This window comes from Bombus vosnesenskii, unplaced genomic scaffold (genome assembly GCF_011952255.1).
Source record: "Bombus vosnesenskii isolate JDL3184/JDL3185 unplaced genomic scaffold, Bvos_JDL3184-5_v1.1 scf7180000014233, whole genome shotgun sequence".
Classification (NCBI taxonomy): domain Eukaryota; kingdom Metazoa; phylum Arthropoda; class Insecta; order Hymenoptera; family Apidae; genus Bombus; species Bombus vosnesenskii.
Window position 1 is genome coordinate 31,550 of NW_022883410.1, and position 26,174 is coordinate 57,723.

General features: G+C 39.6%; 1 protein-coding gene and 2 long non-coding RNA genes across 4 annotated transcripts; 2 read left to right on the forward strand and 1 right to left on the reverse strand.

The window, feature by feature from the left end:
• The first annotated feature begins 1,379 nt into the window (after window positions 1–1,379).
• Window positions 1,380–25,603, forward strand: LOC117239790 (roundabout homolog 2-like). 2 transcript variants are annotated; one of them, XM_033505604.1, is made up of 11 exons: window positions 1,380–1,440; window positions 10,085–10,393; window positions 19,367–19,520; window positions 19,663–19,793; window positions 19,895–20,161; window positions 20,257–20,537; window positions 20,674–21,198; window positions 21,363–21,593; window positions 21,739–22,077; window positions 22,164–24,228; window positions 24,420–25,603. In XM_033505604.1, the coding sequence occupies exons 1-11, from the start codon at window positions 1,380–1,382 to the stop codon at window positions 24,596–24,598; spliced, it is 4,542 nt and encodes a 1,513-aa protein (XP_033361495.1). In that variant the 3' UTR covers window positions 24,599–25,603. The 2 variants fall into 2 exon arrangements, with proteins under 2 accessions (XP_033361495.1, XP_033361496.1); XM_033505605.1 differs by lacking the exons at window positions 1,380–1,440; window positions 10,085–10,393; window positions 19,367–19,520 and having other exon boundaries at window positions 19,665–19,793; window positions 19,900–20,161.
• On the forward strand, window positions 3,686–6,817 carry LOC117239797. The gene is made up of 2 exons (XR_004494531.1): window positions 3,686–3,895; window positions 6,197–6,817. It is a non-coding gene; the product is annotated as an uncharacterized LOC117239797 (long non-coding RNA).
• On the reverse strand, window positions 8,840–9,406 carry LOC117239796. Its single transcript, XR_004494530.1, has 2 exons — window positions 9,032–9,406; window positions 8,840–8,968 (listed from the first exon to the last, which is right to left on the reverse strand). It is a non-coding gene; the product is annotated as an uncharacterized LOC117239796 (long non-coding RNA).
• Window positions 25,604–26,174: the final 571 nt, after the last annotated feature.

A 26,174-nucleotide genomic window follows, 5' to 3' on the forward strand; every position in this document is an offset into this window, starting at 1 on the left:
GAACCAAAGAGGTTACGAGAATGAACGAGGATACTCGAAAGCAGCCGAAGTGCCGCGTGGTACACGAAAAGAATTGCTGCGCCCTCAGTCGTGACTCGATCGTCGCGGTGAGTCGTTTGTAGTCGTTTATAAACTATCGTTATCATAAAATTGATTGAATTTTTGTATATTATTATAATTGTGCGCACAATTTTCATATTTCTTTCGATAATCAACGTTAATTCTTTTGTTGAAAGATGGCAAATATGATTACAAGTGAGAATAATTGTCCAAGGAACAGAGAAACGGAGCGTAGCTTGACAGTCGGTCACGAAGCGATCGATTTTGAAAGGAACGCCGTTCTTCGAAAATACGGAACCAATCGATCGTATGCTAACCTTAGAGAGTAGAAGACCGAATAAATGGATACCTAATACGAAACGCATCGAATCAGTGATTGTATGTTTATAAGTGGCAATGAGGACGCGCGGTTTGGATCGATCAAAGAATTAGAATAGTTCTTTCTCTCTCCCTCTTTCTCTCTCTCTCTCTCTCTCTCTCCCTCTTTCATCTCTTTCCCCTTATTTCCCATCTCTCCCTCCCTCCCTTCCTTCGGAAGAGAATGAAAGTGTGCTAGAAAAAACGTGACATCGAGTGCATTGATCGTGATTTCCTTTTCCTTTACGTATTTCGTGTATAACGTGTGTTACGAACACGTATGTGCGTTATTTCTAATATATACGTGTATGCGCCTGTGCGTGTGCATGCGCGCGCGCGCGCGAGCTCCGGCGATGTCAGAAGTTCATCGCATGAAAGCAATTGTCGGTTTTGTTCGATAAGAATGGGGCTGCCGGTGATCGACCGACGGTTAGTGGTTTAACGTAACATAACATTACTTGACGCTACTGCAAACATAGTATGCATATTGGTGAATATAGATGAGTGACACATGTATACGTAGCTGGTATACAAATACATGGGGATATAGTTAGTGCGTGTGCGTAGGTGGGTATCGAATATAATGTGGGTGTGGGTGTGCGTTGTTCGTACGTATGGACGTTCGTACGTACGCGTATTTTGTGGTAACGTGTAATGGCATGGAAATGAGGCGCGCGCGAGTGTCACGCCGAAAGATACGCCTCTCGCCTGGAAAGCTACTTTGTGCTCTAAACTCGAAAGGAGAATCCTCTCGCGAGTGGCCGTTCTTACCGGTTTAACCTCGTCGACATCGTGCGTGTGTTCCTTCTGGCCTTTGATTCTATTTATCCGGTTTTCGGATACATCTGTAATTTTCCATTGAATTTTTATCAACATGTATTAACATCAAGTTACAACGATTGTAAAGGGTCTCGTTCGTCATTCACGACCTTCTTCAGAATCTTTGGATATCCGAAAGAAAAATGCGCAACGAGTGGCTAAGAAACTTGTTCGCGACAGCAATTTTCGCCCTTATGGTACATGGTAAGTCTCCCTTCCTTTCTAAATCTCTCTATTCCTAAATCTGTTAACATTTCTTTGACGTTCCTCGTACTCTCTCTCTCTCTCTCTCTCTCTGTATCTCTATCTCTCTTTCTCTCTCTCTCTCCTTCCTTCCTCTGTTCTCTATGTACTTATACATTTCGAAGATTTACATCTTTTTTCGCTTTTAAAACACAACGCCAGGCCTTCACATCTACATCGTGTGTAAATTTAACTAGCGTAAGAGGAAAGAAAATATAATCAATTATTTATCATCATCGTCATCGTCATCGTTATCGTCATTATTTCTTGATGCCTAACCATTGTCATAATGAAATGAATAATTTTAGAAAATAGTTTTTTCACTCTTCTACGTAATAATACCAATTATCAATAATACCGTAATACCAATCACAATAAATTGGAAATTTTTTGTTTAATTTAATACAACGAACCGTTAAGTTTATAGTTTAATAAAAAGGAGTTCAAGCAGAGATACATATTTCTTCTTTTACGACCTCTTGTTCTCAGACGTGCGATAACAAATGAGAAAAGAGACTGACACAAATGGTAATGTTCCTTGAAGATAAATCTTTTGTTCTTGTGAAGTTGGTCTCATTGAATCGACGTTAAAAACAAAAGTCAAGTGAAATTGGGGTGATAATATATCACTGACAACGAGGAATCACGTGCTTGAAAATGGTTGCTTTTAACAGATATGTAACAGAAATTATTCGAGCATGATCAATGACAAAGAGTAAATAATTATGATTTCTGTATAAATAATTCAATTACCTTTTTTATCTCGTTATACAGCTTCCGTTTGAAATAAAACGGAACGCAATCTATTATGTTACAATTTACAATTACATAAATCAATGCCTATAATACGGTTCCACATACAGCTTTTGTCGATAAAAGTCTCAGTATTTTGTCTAATATGTATATGTACACGTATATGTGTATGTAGTATATGATGATTACAAGTGCGGAAATAAATATCTTTTGTTTCCTTTGTAAACTCAAAGAACAATCAGAACGTGATTATATTATACATGCATAGATAGATTTGATCTCGAACTTGTGTGATCATGCAAGCGAATTTAATTTATAAATGTATCAAAACAGTAAAAAATTGATCAATGAAATATCTACTGTAAAAATGAATACGAAATTATTACTATACTAATTGTAAGTAGTTCAACGCCATAATGATAATAAAGTTTTATATGCATTATGTATATTTTAAACACGAGATAAATAGTTTGACATAATCGTCTTGAGTAAATTATTATTACATTAGATATACACTATATATGTGGAATTAATGTATATAGAAGACAAATAGTTTGAAAAAGATCATATTCAAAACGTTCTTTAACCATATTCCTCAGCTTCTATGTCCTTCCACCTTCCTTCACCTATACGGTGGAATTAGGAAGTTACTTTTTCAGTGGGAGAACTTTTATTCTCCGTAAAGAATAACGCTATCGATTTCATTGAGAAATTTTAAACTGATATATATGTAAAATTATATTTGTGATATAAAACACTTTCTCTTTCAAATGAAAATGCAAAAGCCCTTAATATCGAAATGTGTCGTACAATTACTTTAACGTGTTAAATGTATATGTATCCGCATAGGTATATGTATACGTGATACTGTATTTACAAATATTGTTTTTCCTAATTAATTTGATCTCGATCTAAGCTGTTAAAGGGAATTTCCAAACTTGCACTGAAAGAAATTGATATCCAGATATGAGTATAATATTTTCTTTTCTTTAGTAATTAACATTTCAGTAACATATCATATAGTGGACTTAAATAAATATTGCTTGTTTCCGAGTATCGGTGATATTGTTCTCTCTATTAAGTTGACACATAATAACGATAATGAACGATAATGAACGATGAAAAGGCGAAATACGATACAAAGATTTATTTCGTTTAATACTGTTCTCGATATTGCATGAAATTATAAATAACTAACAGACAATACAGCTTAGGAATGATTTTGCGTTGATTACGCTCTAGTAAAAAAGACACGGTATTGGATGATAGACATTGGCTGGTCTATTTTTGTGGATGGAAAGTCTGGCGAAGGTAGCCGAGTATCACCGATGTGAAACGAAACTATTAGGTTATGCGCGACACTTCACAGGATAGAAACGAACCACCAGCGATTCGTACGAAGCGAATCTGTCCATCTGTCTGTGAACCTTACGAATAACCAATACATCTACATTTACAATATTTGTCGACTAAGTTAAAGCATACCTACAGAATAAAGAATACCATACAGATCTGTGTATAACCTAATAAGATCGATTACAAGATCACGTAAAAATTGTTCGAAATAATAAAAGATCATTTTCGATTAAAAGGGTAAATTCTTGCTGAAGTTTACCTATATGCGTATCATGGGACGGCGTAAACTCATTTTATTAAACGACTCGTAAGTGTGCCATTCCAACAATTTAATTTGTTTCAACTTCGTTAGTCTTCTTCCAATGGATGTTTTTAATTCTCACATATCCATGTCTGATATTAGGCCGTTGAAGATTTAAGACTCGAGAACAATAACACTCGCGATATTTATGTTTCTTATTCGCAAAGATTCTTTCCACATTCTACGTTCTCTAGAAAAATTGGCAATTATTTTAACAGCTAAAAATCTTGAAAAACATACTGTTGCATTTCAAACATATCGGACGTTTAGAAAATAATAAATAAGGAAACCATAGCAAATATAATTTTACGTGCAATGGCTGCAAAAATAACATTTGCAATTCTTTGCAAAAATAGGGAAAAATGAATACTTGCGTTGTCGATTATGGAATCTAGGGATCAAATTTGGAAAAAAACTTCCCGATGCTATATTGGAAAATTTTTTTTTTTTGGAGCATTTTTGTATAATGGAATAGATCGATCGTTCTGCTTCTAATGATCAACTGTTATGCAATATGCTTAATGTTTATACTTCTCAAAGCAGTAGTAACGCTTGAAGAAGAAAAAAAAAAAAAGAAAGGAGAAAAAGAAAAAGAGTAAAAATTAAAATGTTACAGTCTTCGTCTTTAATTGGCCTCATATTGTTTTTGTTCGATTAATATAATTATTTTCATTTCGAATAATTCAATTATTTTGAAATAAGCGTAATTTACAAAATCTTGAACTACAGTAAATGAATAAAAATGTTACATTATACATGTTAGATACAACGGTGCATTTTAAAAATCTCAAGATAATGACACCAAAGCAAACGATTTTTTTTTTATTTTAGTGCGCGTTACTTATAAAACTGACAGATGTCGATGATCGAATATTAACTTTAAGTTTTACATTCTGATATGCAAATTTAATAAATACAGAATGCGCTACAAACAAGAAATATTAATATACGTAATATGTATTAGCAATACACGTTCGTACATAACTATCTTGTTTAATGGAAGAGAGTAGAAAATTAAAATATGCATGTACTTGTTTCATACAATAAAAGCTGTGACGCTGTAAAACGAAAAATGTACTTAAAAAATAGATGTAAGACGATAACGATATCAAACGGTTATTTAAATGTTACTCCAATATTTGAAACTTTCTACACCTTTTAGAAGTATATATTCTCCTTATTTTTATAATAATACAAGCTAATAAGTGAGTACTGTTGTTTAATTTATTGAATATCAGATTAAATATCAGATGAATATCAAAGTGATTTAGATGTGAAAATCTGAAGCATATTCACCATATTGTGAAATACGCAAGAAGAAGAAAACACTATACATGCACTGTACGTATTTCATACACTTTTGCGATATACGAGTATGCGAGTGTACCTATATTAGAAAACATTTAAGCATATTCGTGCGTTTGACAGCAAGAATATATGGATAAAAATATAAAATGCTATTATGGTTATTATTTAAGAATGAACGCTAGATTGTTGTTTCAGCGGCAATGGCGCTTAATCTCGTCGCATAACTTTAACATACAAAGACAAAGACGTACTTTGAACAGGAACAAATGGAAAATTAGTTAAAATAGAAACAGAAAGCTATCATCGATTCTCTTCGAATAATAGAAAGCTGCTATTTTTTCCACAACTTTGGACAGCCCTGCTCTGAAAGAACTCGAGTAGGGTGTGTCGGCCGAACCCTCTTCGAAGGTTCCGTACGTCTTAGGTTTCCCTCGCGTCTCAAGGAATTCAATGGTTATTCCCGTTTCGTCTTCTACCTTCCCCTCTTACAAGAATATCCTTCTTAGGGATCGAAAGTAATGAAACTGTTTCTTCCTTTTTTTCCCCCTTTCCCTTTCTCTTCCTTTCTTCCTCGCTTCTCTGCTTCCTTTCTTTCTGCGTTATTTCTTTCGATTGCCTTTTCTCTGACATACAAGCTCAAACACACATGCACATACAAATCACTTGAAAAATCACGACAACAACCTATTAGTTGCAAATGCTGTTCGCGTGAAATAATGTTCAAGAAGTACAAAAAAAGATAATAGAATAATAAAAATAACAATGTGAAGAATGACAACGATTTCAGAATATATAAAATAATTCTTTCGAAACATTTTGTCGGTTTATCGTGATATACATACCATTGGACACTCGCCAAATGTACTGCGGTACATTGTACTATGTACTTTTCAACCTACCTTCTGCCCTTTCTCCTTGTTCCTCTTCGTCTACTTCTGCTTCCATGGAATCTTATATTCTTATATAATCTTGTATAATATATTTCTCTCTCAATTTTAGGAATATCTACATCCACTTGCATTTCCTTATACAAGATAGGAAGAGATTATTTGTAACATGTTGATTAAGATATTTTCAAAGAGCGTAATTTTCGTCGTCTTCGTATACTTTGAATATCGATTTGAATTCGATTGAAAAATCAAATATAAAATGGAGAAAGGGATTAGTAAGAACAAAGAAATGAGAAATGATGACTAATCGAATGACGATATGCTATTTTGATGAAATATATGGATATACGATATACGTACATATGTGCGTATATGTAATATGAAAAGAAAGGAAAGGAGTGAAAAAGGGAAAAAGAGGAACTGATGGAGATATTGAGATTCAGGGGAAAAGAGGACAGAGTAGAAAAACATAAGTAAATTGGGAGAAAGAGAAAGTCGAGTAAAACGTTGTACGTGCGATAAAAAAACGATAAACGATTTACAGAAAGAAATCTATGATAGGGGAAAAGAACAAGATCCGGCACAGCTGGCAGAGTCTCCGAAGACGGCGAAACGAGTAGAACCTACAGAGCTGAAGCGCAACAGCGGCAAATCAATACTCACGTTGCAGTTGCGAAGCTATAAGCCAAGTCATCGTGTGTGCAAGAATTCTGTACTTTAATCTCTGTAAGATTATCTTCATAATCGCCGAAATTAGTTCTCGTGTCTGTCGGTGATCTTATTGACAGAATTTTTGTACAAAAATTTGAACTCGTTGGACGTATCGTTGGATTAATAACACATACATAATGCTTACATACACATATAATATGTATTTATATGTTGGCGAAAAGCATTATGCATAGAAGCAAATATCCGACTGTTTCGAAACTTTGGAATTTCATTTATGTTTGTTATTTTACAATATCTTTGACAGATTTTGTCAAGTGCTGTAACTATTGCGACGGAAAATTGAATATACATATTTGACATATTTGTAAATGTTGATCGAAATTAGCAGGGTTTGGAGATTATATTGGGTTGGCAAATAAGTGGTTGCGGATTTTGTCGATACCACCTAATGAAAAAATCCGCAATCACTTAGTTGCCACCCTAATATTTATAGGAAAAGAAAAAAGGGGGGAGAGGAGAATAGAAGGAGAAGTAAAATATAATATGACAAGAAATGAAGAAAGACGAAGAAACAGAGAGAGAGAGAGAGGGGGGGGGGTGGATGTGATAAAATAGGAAAGAAATAAGAGAGTGACAGCGGGTTGGCAAGGCAGGTTGCCGAGATAGCTTGATTCGGAGAAGGTTAGGACTGAAATGAAACGAGATGCCTCGGGCCTACCGAGCATAAGAACTGGGAGTTGGTTCACGTGCGCTCACGACTCTGTTCAACAGCGAAATATGAAAACTCCGGAGGCGATTTTAATTTAGCCACAATGTCTATTGTTTCCGAATACTGAAGCGAGAGGACAAAAGAGAAATGCGCAAATGTCTATACATGCATAGTGCATACATGTTTGGTACATATACAAATGAACACCGTCAAAGACATTTATAGAGTACGATAAAGATTGTGTATCCAAGCGTAGATAAATAAAGGCATCTGCCAAAGTAATAAAACCCAGTCACTCTTTAAAAACTTATTCGTTATTCTCTGATTATATAAATCCGTCTTTATTTGAATGTTTCTTTAACATGCGACTAAAGTAAAAATAAAGTAAAAAGAATTGGTAATTATATAGAAGGAGGTATACACCTGACCGATTTTAATGATTTTCAAATATATCGTTAAGATCAATATTCTGAGTAACTTTTTAACTACCGCTCGACATTAATTTCCAACATACATATTCATAAAAATATTTTTGCTACTTTTTATCTTGAGATGGGTTAGGATCGGGTTGACTTTATGTACGGGCATGATGGTGTCACGTCGGGGACACAAGAAATCACGAAACCGATAGATCGCCGGTGATCTCCTCGCGTCTCAGTTCGAACGTTTCACGAATAAGGCGAAGAAATTGAACTTTGTATGTGATAATGGAATTTTTATTATATAAATCCAACAGAGTGACGGTTCAAAGTGTTGCAACAGAATAATGTCTTGAGCGCTAATTTAGGAGGGTTTTTATATTGAGGTTTTAGTCCCTTTGGAGGGGTTATCGTCGGATGTATATCAGAGGCGGCTATTCCATTACTGTTTGGTTATTATTTCGATAGCTGTGGCATGCAGGATGTTTCGCCGTCCTGATTACTGTTTCTGAGCGGATGGCCTTCTTGAGCGTGTGACAATGGCATTATAGGATACGTTCACAGATCTTGCGTATCAATTTTTTAGGTACAGAAAGAATAAGAAAGAAACTCAACTCACCTTAGCTATGCGTGAGCCACGACTACGGACATACATATAATAGCATCATGTCCGCACATAAAGTCAACATTTTGTGTGTGTGTGTGCGTGCGTGCGTGCGTTTATATGTATGTATGGGTAGAAAAGAGTCGCTCAGCATCATGGCAAAGACCTCGTGAACAAATTTAAAAATCATGGAAGGCGGTGAGACATACCTCCTCTGTATATATAATTATAATTATCAAAGCATTCGCTCTCTTTCCTCTTTTTTCCTCGATCGTTTATCTATATCTTATTCTGTCATACAAGCAAGTGCGCGCCTAAAAAGTATCAAAAATTCTCATAACGCAAAGATATATTTTAGAAATATATTCAAGGATTCATCGGCCTCCTCATGTACATATACATTTCGTCGCGTCTATATCCCTATGTACGTTCACTTGTCTCTTGCGAGTATACGCAATACGTGTACGTCGTGTTACGCTAAAATCATAAAATGTGCTCCCTATAATATTATTATATAAAAACACGTGCACGCGTACATACATATATCTTATAAACTCATCGCGTTCTTTCTGCATTCTTATTTCCTGTTGCCACATTTTAATACGTGTCAATATTATAATCATCCACTGACGAAATCGCTTCGTTCGCTATAGAAAAGAACACTAGGAATAAACTTTTATGAACAAAGAATTTCTTAATTACGGCGAAGAACGCCCGCACATCTCGGAATTTAAATGAACGTTCTTACAGATGTGCAACATTTCTCGGCTGATTTTGCTTTAGACGTTCACGTTCGAGTAGAATTTGCAGACTGCACGAAGCGATTGTAAACTACTTGTGGTCTATAGGTTGTATCTGTACCCTGTGCGTTCCAAGAATATTTTAGAATCCCTCTAGCTATATCGGGATAGTTGAAATAGCTTTGTTCAAGCATGGAGTTTGAAGCAGGTAACGTAAGCGTGTCTATCTTCATCGTACAACCAACAATTTAGAGGCTATGTTATACATTGTCGAATTACAACCGACCTAAATAAGAGCGCGCTTGTTGGCATACAAGATATGTACATATTACATATCTAACACATACACGTACATGCACACGTACACACACACACACACACACACACACACACACACACACACATCGAATACAAGTAAAATTCGACACAATAGCGAAACGACAGAACTTACGTACTTGGGTACGTACAGTAACTACAAAAAGTATTCGTATATATCCTTATTTTCCGATGAAGTGTTTTTTTATCAGGTTGCACGTTTCATTGTAGATATTATAAGATTTTTTGGTCATATGAAAGCGTATACGTATTACCAAATCATATGAAATTCGATATAGCTACGTGGATTTAATTAATACATAAATACAACGTAATAAATAAGTGCAACGTATATTGACAGATGTATATATTATAGAAAGTTTGTCTATACAAATAAGAACGAGAAATATAACGATGTAACGATAAATAGGAAAAATGGAAAATCGGGTGAAACATCGATATGTATATTTTTGGCTGTGGCGTTACAATTGTCTTTAATACGAATCAATCATAATATATGAAAATATTCTGGTTCCAGGGCAATTGAGATCACCGCGTATAACGGAACATCCTTCGGATATAATAGTGGCCAAGAATGAACCGGTAACATTGAATTGCAAGGCGGAAGGTAAACCTCAGCCCGTGATTGAGTGGTATAAGGACGGTGAACTGGTTCAAACATCACCCGGAGATGCAAAATCACATCGTGTTCTTCTTCCTACGGGATCTCTTTTCTTCTTGAGAGTAATGCACGGGAAAAAAGAACAAGACGGAGGAGTGTATTGGTGCGTTGCAAGAAATCAAGCAGGCTCTGTTCCAAGTCGAAACGCAACGCTAACTGTCGCAGGTGAGTCTATCCGAGATCATCTTTAGTTACATTATCTAAGATGAAATCGTTTCAACAATCATGCACAACCAGTCGCAAATTTCTCGATAACGTGAAAAGTACAATAATACGTATAATAGATCGCGTACTTTGCGCCGTATAGTCACGTAGTGTCGCATACACGTGTATATACTCTTATTGCGTGTACGTGTGTTATGTATGAGCAATGCGAAGAACGAAAGAAATTAGAGTAAGGTTGATCTGTGTATTTGTACAAAACAAAGAACGAGTCGATTACGTTCGAATAAACGGAGGACGAAGTCGAGTTTGTTTAAGGCAGATCGATATTCAGGCGAAAGGAGAAGGGGGTAGGAAGAGAGAGCAGACAGCAACCCTTCCACATCGAATAGAACCCATCTCTTTACTCGCATTTTGCGATCGCTAAATTACTTGCAATTTTGTTACACTTGTGCATATAATAATCGCAAAACAAAAGAGAACACCAAATTCGCGTAAACAGTGCAATTGTGATTATAGCAATCAACTAAGTTCAATTAGCAAATATTAATGGTAGATACGCGACATATCGAGTTCGAAAGACAAATTTTATTCTTATAATCAAAACTGTGTACACTCTCATAAATCCATAATGTGTGAAAAAACGATAATAATGTGGAATGTAGAAGAAACACAGAAATAATTTATATTAGAATAGATGATTGCTTCTCTTCCTTCAAAATCAGTATTCGTTACGCAGTCCTGTAACTTGACTCCTTAGAAAGGGATTCATTCGAATCTATTCTATCGTGCTTCACACGAACCGTTGCTTGTATTAGGTTGTTCGAAAAGTTTCTTTCATTTTATGAGGAAATAATAGAGGCACAACGTTTTTTTTTTTTTTTATATTATTTTATCGAATTATGGTTTCATGTTTGTATGAAGGTGCACTGTTGTAAAAAACACGTTGTGTTTTGTAAAGAAAGACACTTTTCGGACAACCTAATACTTACTTACACATAAATGAAATACATGTATATTGCATTAAGGATGAGGATAATAAATAATACGGAAAATAAGTAGATTTGTGAAGAAATTGTGGGAAAGAAAAAGCGGAGACTATAGATAAATAATAAAAATAGAGGAGAAACGAAACGAAGAGAATTTGGAAAGGAGGATACGAATAAAAATTGTCGGTTACGAAGAAATTGCTGCATATTATGCGTGCAATCGAAGATTGAACATACACGTTTCTGCATATGCATATATATGCGCATTACGCATGCATGTGCGAGTAAAGAAAGAGTGAGAGAAACGGTGGGGATGAAGGAGAAAAGAGAAGGAGAATAGAAATCGATACGGAGCTGTATCTACCGCGAGCGTATGCTCGACCAACAGAGTGCTGTGTTGTGCGACGTGATGCAGCATAGTTTGTCATGAATAGCTGGTAGTGTGTTGCATGCAATGTATATATTCGCATTAACACGATTTTCAAATCAAATAGATCATTTTATTTTGGAAAATTTCTTTGAACCTTTGCCCGTTTGTCAAGACAAATTTTCAATCTCATCGTCATGTCAATTGAAAACTATTACACTTGTATTTTACTGATTGATAATTGCCGAGTGAGTGGAATATTATACTGTATAATTTCCACTTGGTTTTCGTTCCTTTAATTACGTAGGCACCGCAAATCGATTATTTTCACACATCATAACGCCTTTATGTCTCGTGTATCTCGTGTGTCTTTGCACACAATTCATATCTGTATTTTTACCTAACAAGTATCTCTTTCCTCGTCATATCTTTTTCTTCTTCTTTATCCTAACAAATATATTCGTGGAAAGGACGACAAGAAAAGAGATGGAGTGCATTTTCTCGCGTTTCGTGTACCTATTTCGAGACTCGTATCCACGATTGCTTTACCGTTTTCATGCGCCCTTTTCTAATTTCGTGACTTTCGTTAGAGAATATCGTTATCACCGAATATTCTTTATTTTGTCATCGTGTATGTATGTATGTGGAAATTTTGTCACACGAACTCGATATTCGACGCCGCGCCGATAAAGATGGTGATCGCAATGGCCGTAGACTGTATACTGCAGACTGTAGACTGTAGACGCAAACGGCAGTTATGGCCGACGACTATGAATAAGGCTTTGTGCTGCGAGTATACTGTTCGACCGACTCGCACCGAAATATACTGGTCGAGAATGAAAAAAAAGAGGAAGACGAGGAAAAAATTGTAAAGGAAGAATAGAGAGCCGATAAGAGAAAATACGAACAAAAGGAAAGGATAAAAAGATCTGCAGTCAGGACGATCTAACGCGGGACTACCCTGACCGGTCGACGATTGAAGAAATATCGATAATGCGTGGAACCAATAAAAGAAAAAGAAGAGATCGAATTGCTCGTTTTGCCGAATATTTAACATGAAAGGAGAGAAATTCGTAGGGATAGGCGACAACGTAATTGCGTATGTAATAGACGAACGTAGAGAAACTTTTGGTACGAGACAAGTAGCTTTAAAGACCCATCTATATTTAGAGCGAAGAAATGGATAATAAGAACAGTGTAGCCTTGATGATTGAATATCGAATCGATCGTCGATCGACGACATTTTATTAGTTATATGTACGTATAGGTGTGTAGTTAGTTTATCAAACTGATATCGACTTGACAAGATAAAGTCAACGAAAACGTTGGATCGACTTTAGCTTTCCGGATTTTCTTCGATTCTCGCCTCGGTGAAATAACACCTATCCATCCGTTTGCTTGCAACCCTCCGATGTCCGGGGAACCCCATTCGGGACCCTCGTTCTCTCTATCCAACGCGTATCGATTAGCCGGACGGCATAGTACCGCTGTGCTGGCTGTGCTGTGCCAGGGTTACTTCGCGCGGCTTTTAGGGGAAAAGAGGAGAAGAAAATGAGAGTCGGAGGGTTGGGCGAGCAAAGAGAGTAAGAGACGCGTAGAAAGAGAAAGATATAGCGAAAGAGGGGGTAGAAAATGGGGAAGGGTGAGGGGAATGGAGAGGATAGCGAAGAGGTGTTACAGCTTTTAATCCCAAAGGAGAACGACGTTCTATATCGACGGATTCGTTGATACAAAGTACCGACAGTATATAACCTATTCGCTTACTCGGTTTCTCCAAAGTCGAAAGAGAAGTCAACGGATAAGCTCCTTACCCCAACCAATTTATATGTGTATAATACGTGTACATATGACGCGTGCATCAGACTTGTTTTCATTATTAAGAGCAAATTATTATTATATACATTTCTCTTGTACCATTTTTCTCTAACTGTTACCTATATATATGTATATGTAGACGTATATTATCGTCGAGGCAATCGTACTATTTTTACGTAGTCTAATACTATCTTTTTACTTTTGCTTTCAACGATGTTTTTTTATTTGGAACTGTTTAGAAGACGTGATTCGTTCGTCAATCGTATCTTACGAAATTAAGCGTTTGGTACACGTATCTATCTAATTAACATGTGGTATCTTGTTACAGTAGAAGGAGGTAGGAAGGGCAGGGAGAAAGAGGAGGAGAAGAGAGGAGAGGAGAGAAAGAGAAAGAGACTTTTATCAATGATATTCGATTTATATTGTTGGTTGGTAGTCGCTGGTTGCACATTGCACATGATAAAATTCAAGTGTCTCCTGCTCGCGTTAAATTCAAAAGAACGAGACCTTTTTTCATGTCGTACTTGCGAGGGTAGCCTAACTTCCGTTCTCATTCTTTCATAGCCTGCAACATAAGTGCAGTAAAAGTCTTGCCTGGAAGGTCACGAACCATAAGAAAATTTACTCCAAGAATAATATGCCGTACTTTGTAGAAGCAGGATGCAAAGAATACGGAAAAATAATGAGAAATTTAACGTTCTTTTGCTGTATATATGTATTTGTATATACGTCAGTACGTACGTGTATATTAGATTATATCATACATACATGTACAAACGTTTCGTGTAGTTGAGATAAGGTAACAAATACGAGAGCTGACCAATACCATCCTCACGTTTTTTTAACAAAACAAAGTTACGAAAGTTCCCATCATATACAGTCGCATTCTCTTATCGTTTATCATATATGTAATCAGTGATACGTGTAATCAAATTATAATAAAACGACACACACAGTACGGTTATTCTTTTCTTCCAAACTCGTACAGATCTTCCTATAGATTTGTATGTTACAAGTGGTAAAGAGTAAACGCTGTTGAAACAACGACTTCATTCAGTTCGAATCGTACCTATAGTAGGTATTTCCGGCGTGGACAGCTAAGTTTGCAATGTACAGTTTGAGAGTTGCGGTGCATACAAAAGCTTATCGCAAGATACAATCTACGAACACCGATAAATATCGAACAGCTACCACTCACAGTCATGTTCACATTTGCTTTTCCGTTTACGTTTACATTTGCGTCTCTAACTCTCTATCCGATCTGGTGGTTTTGATATCCGATTTACGAAGCTTTCACTTTCATTCGTGCTTTTATATATCTTTTATCTGCCTGTGAAACTGTTCTTTGAATCGCTGTTTTCGTCGTACGAACTCTTATTCCCTCCCCCCCCCCCGCTGTTTCTTCTTAAACATTTTACGTAATTTATGCAATGATACGATTAAGAGTAGATAGTAGTATATGAATGTAGTATTCCGTATAGTTGTTCTTGATACTCTTTCGCATCTATGTAAGCGTCATAGGGATAGTAATGGGGCATATTCCTTCGTTCTTGTATGCACGTACAAATCCCATTCCTACCCAGTATGCGATGTACCTCTGTGATATATGTGCGTGAGTACGTCCAACTGCCACGCCTACCGACACTACGGTTTAATTGAGTAATCGAGTACCCTCGCGACGTAGCCTGAACCAGAGGAAGAGGAGGAGGAGGAGGAGGAGGAGGAGGAGGAGAGTCACTTTCGACTGTATCCCCTCTCCCCCCTTTTGCTATCCGTCCTCTTGTACACTACCACCCCTTCTCTCGGTCTTCCTCCCTTCCGTCGCTTTATTTGGCAAGGATTACAAAATTAAAGAATTGCAAGATTTGGCAAGAAACAACGACAAAAATCTCTTCTTTTTTAGAATAGCGCGCAACGACGAGTACGTTAATCACAGCCCTTTAGAAACGCACGTACTCGTATTTGGGGAACGTGATAACGTACAGGAGCAAGGAAATATGAAAGGAAGGTCCAAACGTATTAATATTTCACGTAGAATTGGATCGGGAGGAAAAATATCGTAGCAAGTACTAAGATATAAAGTACAAAAATAGTAAGATCGAGTGGCGTGTGACGTGAATTATATCGCTCGTCCGGCTTAGGGAAATCAGGGACTCGATGTGACAGGAACCAGACAGAAACGATGCAATTTAAATGTTAAGCGAACGGTCACGGTATCGTATAGTCAGGTACCATACGTAATGCGTATTTTACCGAGATAGAGTGTGCGTGTTAACGGGATTTCGTGAATTCAAACGCGATGGTTAAATCGAATCTGCCGTCGTATAAACTTCCTCCGCTCTTCCTTTCCGCTTTCAAAATTGTTCGTGTCAAAGACGTTAACTTTATGTACACGGAGAACCGTAACAGAGGGCGGAGAACCGGAGGCAAGACGCATCTACGGATATGGAGATCTTAACGTCGAACGAAGGACTGGCCTTCGTAGGGAAAATACCAAGTACCGCGTCGGTCTTTAAGCTCTAAGTATAGAAGGGCTTAGAAACAAGATTATCGTAGGTACATGTGTACGTATAGTATATGATACGTAAGTAAGCATTCGTCTCTTACGTATGTAGATAAATATGTATTCGTTTCTTCGACTAGAAAGCGACAACTTTGTCTGTAGTTCGATAGTTGTGTGTTGTCTATCGAATAGTCACACGAGGACACGAACGGCTGCACACTCGTGTCTATTTATATCGAATCCGTGGGCATACCGGACCAGACTGGCGCGTCGCGTCGCGAGCAACTGCTGTGCCGACAATTCCTCCGTCAACATGGCCAATCTTAAACGTTTCGAATTTCGGATAAACCTCTATCGCATCTTTCACTCAAAAATCATAAAAACTGTATCGAAGAGAGCGCATTACGCTTCGTTAAAGAAATGGATATTTATCCGTGTATCTGCATTGCCATCGTAAAATCATTGCCAGTGTACTACACTCTATAACAATAACAAAAACAATAACACTGACAGTGAAAGAAAGAATTTATTAAACTATCGTAATATACAGTTTCTCTATTCCCTCTATTCTTAAGTGTTGTTAGAGAGAGAGAGAGAGAGAGAGAGATCAATTTGTTCAAATTCACTTGTGCGTTAAGATTAAAAATAAAAATACAAGTATCAAATTTTTAGATCGATCGCACGTATCTATAAAATTTGATTTATAGAACGAGTGAATCGAGTAACTATTACGTATATGAAGGCATTGTCGAATTTCTTATCCCGCTATGATTCATATTGTACACCACGTTCGATTTTAACAATTTTGTCAAGTACGATGTATCTGTTATATCGAAATCGGTTAACGTTGTTACGAGTTGCAAACGATTAAAAATTACAACAGTAACCTTTCGATGCCTGCCGCCGCTTGCTTCTGCATCGACAAATTTCGATGAAATTTCCACCTTGTATAGTATGGCTGACATAAATCCAGAACACGTATCTTCTAAATTTTCATTACAGGTTCGGATAAAAGAATCGTGAAACGTGACTTGCGCTATCTTCTTTACGATTGCGATTCTTTCAAAATGTTGTTTACGCGTCATTCAGTAAGCTGATCCTTACGACTGGTCGTAAAATATCAAGTCTCTTGGTCCAATTTTTAAGTGATCCTGTTTTGAAAAACGTTCGAGTGCTTTTGTGAGTCGCTGTACACTGTACATATACGTGCATGGAACGAAGAAACACGACAACAAAGTAATCGTATTTGCGTTCATACAGAAATTTGAGACAGATGAAGATGGTAATATTTAAGTAAAGATGAACGTACCTCTAGATACGTGAATAATAACGCATCGTCCGTTTTCATGGAAATAAATAAAATAAAAGTACTATTTGGATGGGATCGATTAAACTTGAGATAAGTGTTTCAAAGTCTGTGGGAAACAGCATAACCGGGATAAGACGTACGACCGAGTATTGGTTTGATAGAAAATCGGAGAACCACCCGATGAGTAGTTGGCCAAGTAGACGCACCTACTTACGCCTACTCTATGTATGTATATGTATAGATTGGCGATCAACTATCCGTATACGGATATGCCGTTGGTATATCTGTATACTGTATGTAGAGGTTGAGTAGAGGCGCAGCGGTCACCTTTCGAGACTCGGCTGAAACTCTCGGTAAAGCATCGAGCAGCCAAGCATGCAACATGCAAGCATACTAACGTATACCCATACGGAGATAGTCCTGTGGCCATTTGCATTGAATACGCTCTTACCTACCGAGCGAATATCCGAGCTTCTACGTAAGCAATGCCATCGCTACCACTGCTTTTTGCCCTTTCTAACCGGTCCTTGTACCATTGTGTTTATTTATGCTCTTTAATTATATCGAATACGGTAGTGAAAAATACCGATGCTAAAGTTGCCCCTATATCGAGCAACAACAGCAAGACACTCTCTTATCCTTTGCACCGATATTATTAACATGTGTTATCGCGAAATTTATCTTTCATTCGTTGGTAGCAAATATACAATAGGTATGGATGTGTCAAGTATATACGGACAGATATAGTAATTTGGTCGGCCGTTTGGTCGGCGTCATTGCCTGTAAAGGCGAAACCGCTGGTAACTGGAAAGATAATCAAAGTTTTTCGACCGCTAAGATCGCATATGCGTGAAACAGACGATCGCGTGTTACAAATGAATATGCGGAAATCAATTTAGTTGGTTAGTTCTCGATGAATTTGCTACGGTTAACGAAACGAAACGAAACGAAACGAAACGAACGTTTTCGCTTTAACGAAGAACGTTGGCAGATCGTTGCGATCGTTCTGGCCGTTTGCATATACCGTCGTTCTATCCATCTTGTAACGAGAGCTAGCCCGATTTTCAAGTAGTCGTCTCGCGCAGATGGTGCTACTCCCGCACGGTCTAACAGGCATAGTCGTTTGTCTCGTTCGTACACGCGTAGCACGAAGGGAACGCGCCTGCTGCTCTCATTAGTTGGTTCCTGCGGCACGCGAAAAAGCCTGAGGGGTTATATGACCGGTACAGGGGTGAGAATAGGAAAAAAGACGGCGGGGGTGAGACGGGAGATGCAAGAACCCTTCAATTCTTTCGCTCCAGATCTAGCGTCCGTTAATTGGAGGTTGTTTGACTACGCACCAACTTCACCCTCTTCTCTCTCTTCTCTCTCTTCTCTCTCTTCTCTCTTTTCCCTTCTTCCTCTCCAGATTCCTTTTGTCCTTCTTTCTTTTTTACTCTATCTTCTTGAAAGTTACTACTGTATTTTCTCACGTTTATCTGGATTTTGTCCAAGAGAGAGAAAATTCGGATTTTTTGACAGCTCGAAAGGCGAAAGATATGAATCGTAATGATCGATGATAATGATCGAAATGTTATTTCGAGATGGGAGACGGACAGGTTGCGTGTAAGCTGCGGCGAAAGCGAGTGAGCGAAAGAGAAGCGAGGAGAGAGAAGCGTTAAAAAGTAGATGAAAAGCTGTTCAAACTGTACCGCACGAGTGTAGGTCTGTTTGTACGGCGCTAACGATGAACAAACAGAGCGGAACGGCTTAGCCGATACACCGGCTATATCGCGTGACTCATCGTTCGACTAGAGACCGAAACGATCAAAGAGAAAGGACTTAGGATGAGTTTAGAAGTTTGGTATTTGTGATGTTGCAGCTCGTCGCCTCTTTTTAATTAATTCTATTGTAAATAGTGAAATGTTTCAAGAAACGTACGTACGCTAAACTAAATAATTGCTACTAAAATGAGACGACCGATTTATCCGACCTTCTATATTCTTTGTTTCAGTGTTGAGGGATGAGTTTCGCGTGGAACCACAAAATACAAGAGTCGCAGCTGGAGAGACTGCTCTGTTAGAGTGCGGACCACCCCGAGGTCATCCAGAACCAACGCTGCATTGGAAAAAGAATGGCCACGAGATAGATTTGGATGCTACTAAACGGTAATCTGCGCGCCTCTCGTTTAATCGCGTTGCATTGTTAACGGTCAACTGTTAATTGGCATTTTATAAGTATATGTGGTATATCGATTTCGATTAATTTCGAAACTAGTCACTTACATTTAGCGAAAACTGTCTGTTGCAGTATCACTTTGGTGGACGGAGGAAATTTGATGATTTCGGATGTTAGGCAAACTGATCAGGGAAAATATCAATGCGTTGCCGAGAACATGGTAGGCGTGAAAGAATCTGCAGTGGCAACTTTGACAGTTCACGGTGAGTAATGTCCATGAATCGAACAAACTAAACATATTGCGATACGATGCAACATAGACGATGAAAAAGTTTCAACTTTTGCATTCGTGTTTCCTTGTTAGTGAAGCCATTCTTCTTGTCGACTCCTGCGAATCAAACGATCCTAGCTGACCAAACGGCTGAGTTCGCCTGTCGCGTAGGCGGCGATCCTCCACCTGAGATTCTTTGGCGACGAAATGATGGGAAAATGCCAATCGGGCGGGCGCATATTTTGGACGACAAAAGCTTGCGAATCGAAAGGGTGACGTCGCAAGATCAAGGGACGTACATTTGCGATGTTGAGAACGGTGTCGGTGCCATATCTGCGACTGCAACTTTGACGGTACATTGTAAGTAAGCGGAAAACGGAACGCGTATCCGCGTTATATTGACGAATCGATGCTAGCAGCGATGCGTGACGTTCTCTCTTGTTTGGTTCCGTCAGCAAGGCCAATATTCAGCAGTTTTCCGAAAGACGAGATAGTCAGCGTCGGATCGAACGTTTCGTTTTCCTGCGCGGCTCGTGGCGCACCGCAGCCTTCTATCTTTTGGACACGCGAAGGTTCTCAAGAATTAATGTTCCCTGGAAACGAATACCAAGGACGTTACAAAATCACAGAGGATGGGAGTTTACGTATCAAGAGCGTACTTGGAAAGGACGAAGGACACTACGTTTGCAGCGCGATCAGTCAGGCTGGTGCGAGCACAGCTACAGTCTTTCTTCAGGTATTGGATTGCGTATCCGACCATCTGCGATCCTCGATTTTCTCTTTCCGATGTTGCTCGTGAAATTGCAAACCGTACGAGGATACGAACGAAGGGTAACTGTTGTACTTGGTTGATTCTTATATTTCTCCGTTAGGTTACATCGGTCGAGGAGGTTCCGCCGCCTGTCATCGAAATTGGGGCAACGAATCAAACGTTGCCTCCGAAAAGTGAAATTTCTTTGCCGTGCCGTGCATTCGGAAGACCTAGCCCAAAAATCCGCTGGTACAAGAACGACCAACTTGTACGAATCGATGGCGACGATCGATTTGCGATCGCTGGTAACGGCACTCTTTCTCTGAAAAATCTTCAATCGAGCGACACGGGAATATACAAGTGTGTTGCATCCTCCGAGTCCGGGAATACGTCATGGTCGGCTAGTTTAACGATTAGCCCAGCAGCGAGTTATCACGGCGTCGTCATGCCAGATATATCGCTACTTCCCGAAAGTCCAAGCAAACCAAGAATAGTGAATACCACTAGCAACACGGTGACGCTCACCTGGAGCCCGGGACACGAAGGCGTTAACAAAATAATCGATTACACGGTCGAGTATTTTGCCACGAATCCAAAGACTAGCTGGATCGTTGCCGGAACGAGAATAATAGATGACGTCTATACCGTAAGTACATGGATATGTGTAGATGATCAGGCCAGATTCGAATGCAAGAACATGAGGCACAAGTAGACATGTACATATGTGCATGGATGTATTCTGTCTGCCTTTATCCACGAACAACGTTAATCGACGATGCAATCCCAATCGCTGCTCTTTTCGTCTCACAGGTAACGAATCTCAAGCCAGATACGAGTTACGTGTTCCTTGTTCGTGCTCGAAACAGTCAGGGTCTTTCCATTCCTGGACCGTTTTCCGACGTGGCGCGCACGACTAATATCGATCAACACGCGATTCCTCAAACTGAACTAATTCGAGCAAGAGATCGTCTCAACAGTGAAATTCTTTACTTGAAGGATGTTCAGCCTTTGAGCAGTACCAGCGTAAAGATCGTATGGGACGTAAGTAACAGAGGCGCTATAGAAGAAACAACGCGTTGCAAAAATATAAATCCTTCGATCGAATCCAATTATATAATAGTTACGAATTATTTGTTGTTTCGCGTTTTCCCGTGCCTTGTTTTCCCTGTGCTGTTTTTGTCTCTAGATACTGGGAGCTGCCGATTTGGTCGAAGGCTTGTATATAAGATATCGTCAAGTTTCCGAGAAGCCAGAATATCGAATGGTCACGGTACTGAATGCCGGAGCAACCAGCTACGTTTTGACCAATTTAAACAAGTACACGCGTTACGAGTTCTTCCTAGTTCCTTTTTTCAAGACTATCGAAGGGAGACCGAGCAACGTGAAATTAGCGATCACGCTGGAAGACGTACCTTCCGGGGCACCCGAAAATGTTCATGTCGGCATGATAAATGTGACCTCGGCATTCGTTCGTTGGTCTCCACCGCCGAAAACTACACAAAATGGACAATTAATAGGATATAAGGTAAATACGCGTGTGACAACGCGATCTAAAAGCTAGTTTTCCGTGAGAATCGAGTCAAGTTGCTTTCTCTTTTATTCCTTCGCTAGATTCAAATCAAAAGCAATAGCAGCAACAAGATTTTGGGCCAGATGTCTTTAAATGCGTCGACAACATCGGTGATTATCAACAGCCTAACGACAGGTGGTCTTTACACGGCGCGCGTTGCCGGGTTAACTCGTGTAGGTCTTGGACCGTTCTCCAATCCAACCGTTTTGAACATGGATCCGGGACAATTGACGCAGTTGCCGCCACGAACAGATCCGAGTCAAAGAAATGCCTCTGTCGTGAGTGAAACTTGGTTTTTGATTCTCGTGATAACGGTCGTGTTGACCATTATCGCCGCGTTATTGGGTGCTGTTTACGTTCGTCGAAGGCAAGCGATGAGTAAACAGCTCGGCCACTTGAATGTTCCTGTCGGCACGGCTAATGACATTTGTCAATTAAACAAAGATACTCTGTGGTTAGAGCGTGGTTGGAGGCCGAGTAACACACTCCAGGCTTCCACCACCGATAAAGACTGCGAAACGAAGCTATTAAGCAATCAGAATCAAATCGGCCTGCCACCTGGAATCGTTGGAATGGCTGGCTCGGAATACGCTGAAGTTAATCTAACGACATTTTACAATGCTCGAAAACAGTTGCAAGCTCCGCCAGAACCATACGCTACAACGACACTCTGCATGCCTGCTCGTAGCCCGGATTCGATAGAAACGGCCGGTCGAAAGTCGAATTCCAGTGATTCTTGTCTGAAGCCGGACTATTCGAGTTTGGATTCGAACTTGGATCGAAACAAATCAACCGTGTCTCCGAGCAGCGACAATGCCAGTAGCGTTTATAACGCAGAGGATAATACGGAAACGCAAAGAAGAGCTCATCAATACAGAATGCCGCTGCCAAATGAAAATCAACCACCGAATTGGTGCGATATGCTACCACCTCCGCCGGAACATCCGCCTTCGTTCGAGGGATCTCTCGGTTCTTCCAGATCGCATTCGCATACGCATCAACACCAACACCAACATCAGTATCAATATCATCATCATCATCATCCGCATCAAATGCAGCATCAGTATCAGCATCAACACCATTATCAACAGCAGCAGCAGCAGCAGCAACCACAACAACAGCAACAACAACAGCAGCAACAGTACCAACATCAAACCGCCTTTAGCCCCCACCTAGGCAAGAGAAGTATCGAAAGGCAAAACGATTTGGATTTGATCACGAGCGCAGGACTAGCGTTGGGACTGGGTTTAAGCTCGAGTTCGAATTCAGGTTCTGGTTCTGGTTCGGGTTCTGCAGGTGGAAGCGGCGGCGGTGGTGGAGGCACTGGTAGCGGTGGTGGTGGTGGAGGAGGTGGCTCCGGTTCGGGCTCAGGATCGAGAAATTCGCAAAGTCCACCGAGTCCGCCGACCAGAATAATTAACAATTTAGCAGGCTCGAATACAATTTGGAACGATTCGGGTCAGCAGACTCAACCATTCGACAATTCTATTGCGCAAAGTAACGTCCATCAGCAAGGTAGATACACGAGTTTGCCTCCGCAAACGAATCCACCGGCACTGCCCGTCTTTCCACAATCGTTCGACTGTTACGATTCGTACAAAGGTAATCACGAAAACGAATACGAGAGCGGCTCTCTTTTGTACGGTCAACGAAATGATTCGCCATCGGAAGACTACGATTCTGCGTACAGTCATGTAAATCGTGCGGATTCACGATCGGAACGATCAATAGCGAACGAGGATATCTATCGACGAAACGATCAAGATATCTATACAACGGAGAACCTTTATCAAGCTGAGAACGACGAATGGGATAGAAAGTCGTGCGATTCGAACGCGCACTCGGATATTTGTTGTTCCTGTTCGGAATCCAGTTGCCTGTATGGCAACACCCTCGAATACAACGACCAATTCGCTCCGACATCGGCCAATTGTCTCCATGGTAAAACAGGTTCCCGAAATAGAAATGGCAAAAGTCCACGTAGAAGAAATACTAGAACTGCTTCACCGACCTATAGTAGCGGTGACAGTAATTATTCTTGTATCCCTCCAAGGCAATCTGGAAACATTAGCTCGCAAGAAAGGACGAGGCATAACCGTGGCAAAGGTTCGCATATCACCCATCTATTTTTCTTCTTCTCTCTCTCTCTCTCTCTCTCTCTTGCTCTCTTTCTCTCTCTCTCTCTCTCTCTCTCTCTCTCTCTCTGTTTCTCATTGCGGTCGATTTGATAAAAATCACCGTAAAACAGTGTGATCTTTATGTACGTGCAACATGCAACATATTTCGTTCTCTTTCAGATAAAGTGCCTAGCTTTTCGAGAATCGGCGGCTATCCTCAGCACAATTCCTCGGCCTCGAACACAGTCAGCAGTTCTGGAAGTCAAAGATACAACAAGCTGAACAATGTTTTCGTAGGTGGTGGGAATTCAAACGCTCCTATAGAGTGTAGTCGGCCGGCCGACCTTCGCGATGGCTAATGTCACAAGGATTCTCGGAGGATCAAGACCGATCGATAGAATCGACCGTTATTGATACGAACCGCTGTTTCAACCTCGAACGAATTACTTGGATCGCAACGAATCGTAGCCGTTTCGCGCGACAATATCGCCAACATTCTCAAAGTACCTTCTCCGGGCTAAGCTCGTCCTCGATGTCTCCAAACCTTAATAGCTACTCGTATTAACCGTGATATTCCTTTATTCCTCTCTCTTTTCTTCCTTCCACCCTCTGCCGCGCGAAACTCTTTCATTCTCATATTCATTAATATTCTTCTAATAGATGGGTTTAACCTCGTCTCTATTAGCCCTGTTTACGCAAGTAGTGCGGAGAATGCGTTCGTCTCGTAGTTTCGATACTTTTGATAATTACCTAACCGAGTTGTTGCGTTTCTTCGTTTTTTGCTCAATATATCACCAAACACTGCCATTGAGTAATGAAAATGGATGATGGACGATATGGTTGACAGTGAAAAGTGAACAGTGAACAGTGAACAGTGAACAGTGAACAGTGAACAGGATGCGAGATGATGGATATGACGAAAAGGAAGCGTTATAGATCGAATAGATTTAGTTTCATAATCTTTGTTCGTGAGTAACGATAATTTACGATTTCAACGTCGACTTCGACATTGCAAACCATATTAACACGCAATATATTGTTACGCGTATGCGCACATGGCAGTCCTGTGCGCTAGATCAACGTGGCACTTGTGTACTTTCCAGAAATTTTAAATTTTCGCCGCTCAGAGTTCCGCACGGTTCTATTATTTTCCGATGTAACGTTCCTAAATGGTTAAAAATGATTCTTTAACTTTGTCGTACGGATACGAACGTGCTGCCACGTGATACTTCTTAAACGATATACATATGTATGCACAACTTTTAAGGGTACGTGCAGCAAAGAATGATCGACTGTCGTGCAACAAGTATTACATCATATCGAACAGTTTTTTTTGTGTATGTGTGTATGCGTGTGTGTGTGTGTGCGTGCGCGCGCGCGTGTGCATGTGTGCGTGCGTGCAGGAGCTTCTTTCTTCTATGAGCAGTTGAAACAATGGAAAGTAGCTATCGACCTGTGTCTTTCGTCGTAAATCTCCAATGCGAATCGGAAACGAGCAGCTATCGTCTGTATTCTATTCGTTGCATCGATCGAAAGGGAAAGAACAATTGCCACGTAACACTGGCGAATTGATTTGTCGGTAATCGCTTACGAATACCAGTGAAGATTACGGCGGACGAAGAAAATACGAATAAGTGACAAGCTACGAGGACGACGACCAACAGTGTTGAAACGGCCAGAATAATATTCTAAATTGGATCTAATCGGGCGTCGTTGATCCGAGCACATTTACAAACTGCATCTCTTGGTTCCTCCTAATCTCAGTGTATGTTGCGTGAGAGTTCGTCGAGGCTCCGGAATTGGAACGAATCTTAATGTAAATTGAGATAGTCGAATAGAGGACACTCGTTGTGTAATAATCGCTCAAATTCGTTGTAATTAGTTTGTTCTTTCGCGTGAGGAAACAAAGAGTAAATATTATTAAAGAACTGACTG

What these genes read in the sequence shown, in the direction of transcription:
- LOC117239790 (XM_033505604.1), top strand. Translation starts at nt 1,380, where the DNA reads ATGCGCAACGAGTGGCTAAGAAACTTGTTCGCGACAGCAATTTTCGCC. An exon ending in CGCAACGCTAACTGTCGCAG is followed by an intron (nt 10,394 to 19,366) that starts GTGAGTCTATCC and finishes TCTTTGTTTCAG; the next exon opens with TGTTGAGGGATGAGTTTCGC. An exon ending in TGCAACTTTGACGGTACATT is followed by an intron (nt 20,162 to 20,256) that starts GTAAGTAAGCGG and finishes TGGTTCCGTCAG; the next exon opens with CAAGGCCAATATTCAGCAGT.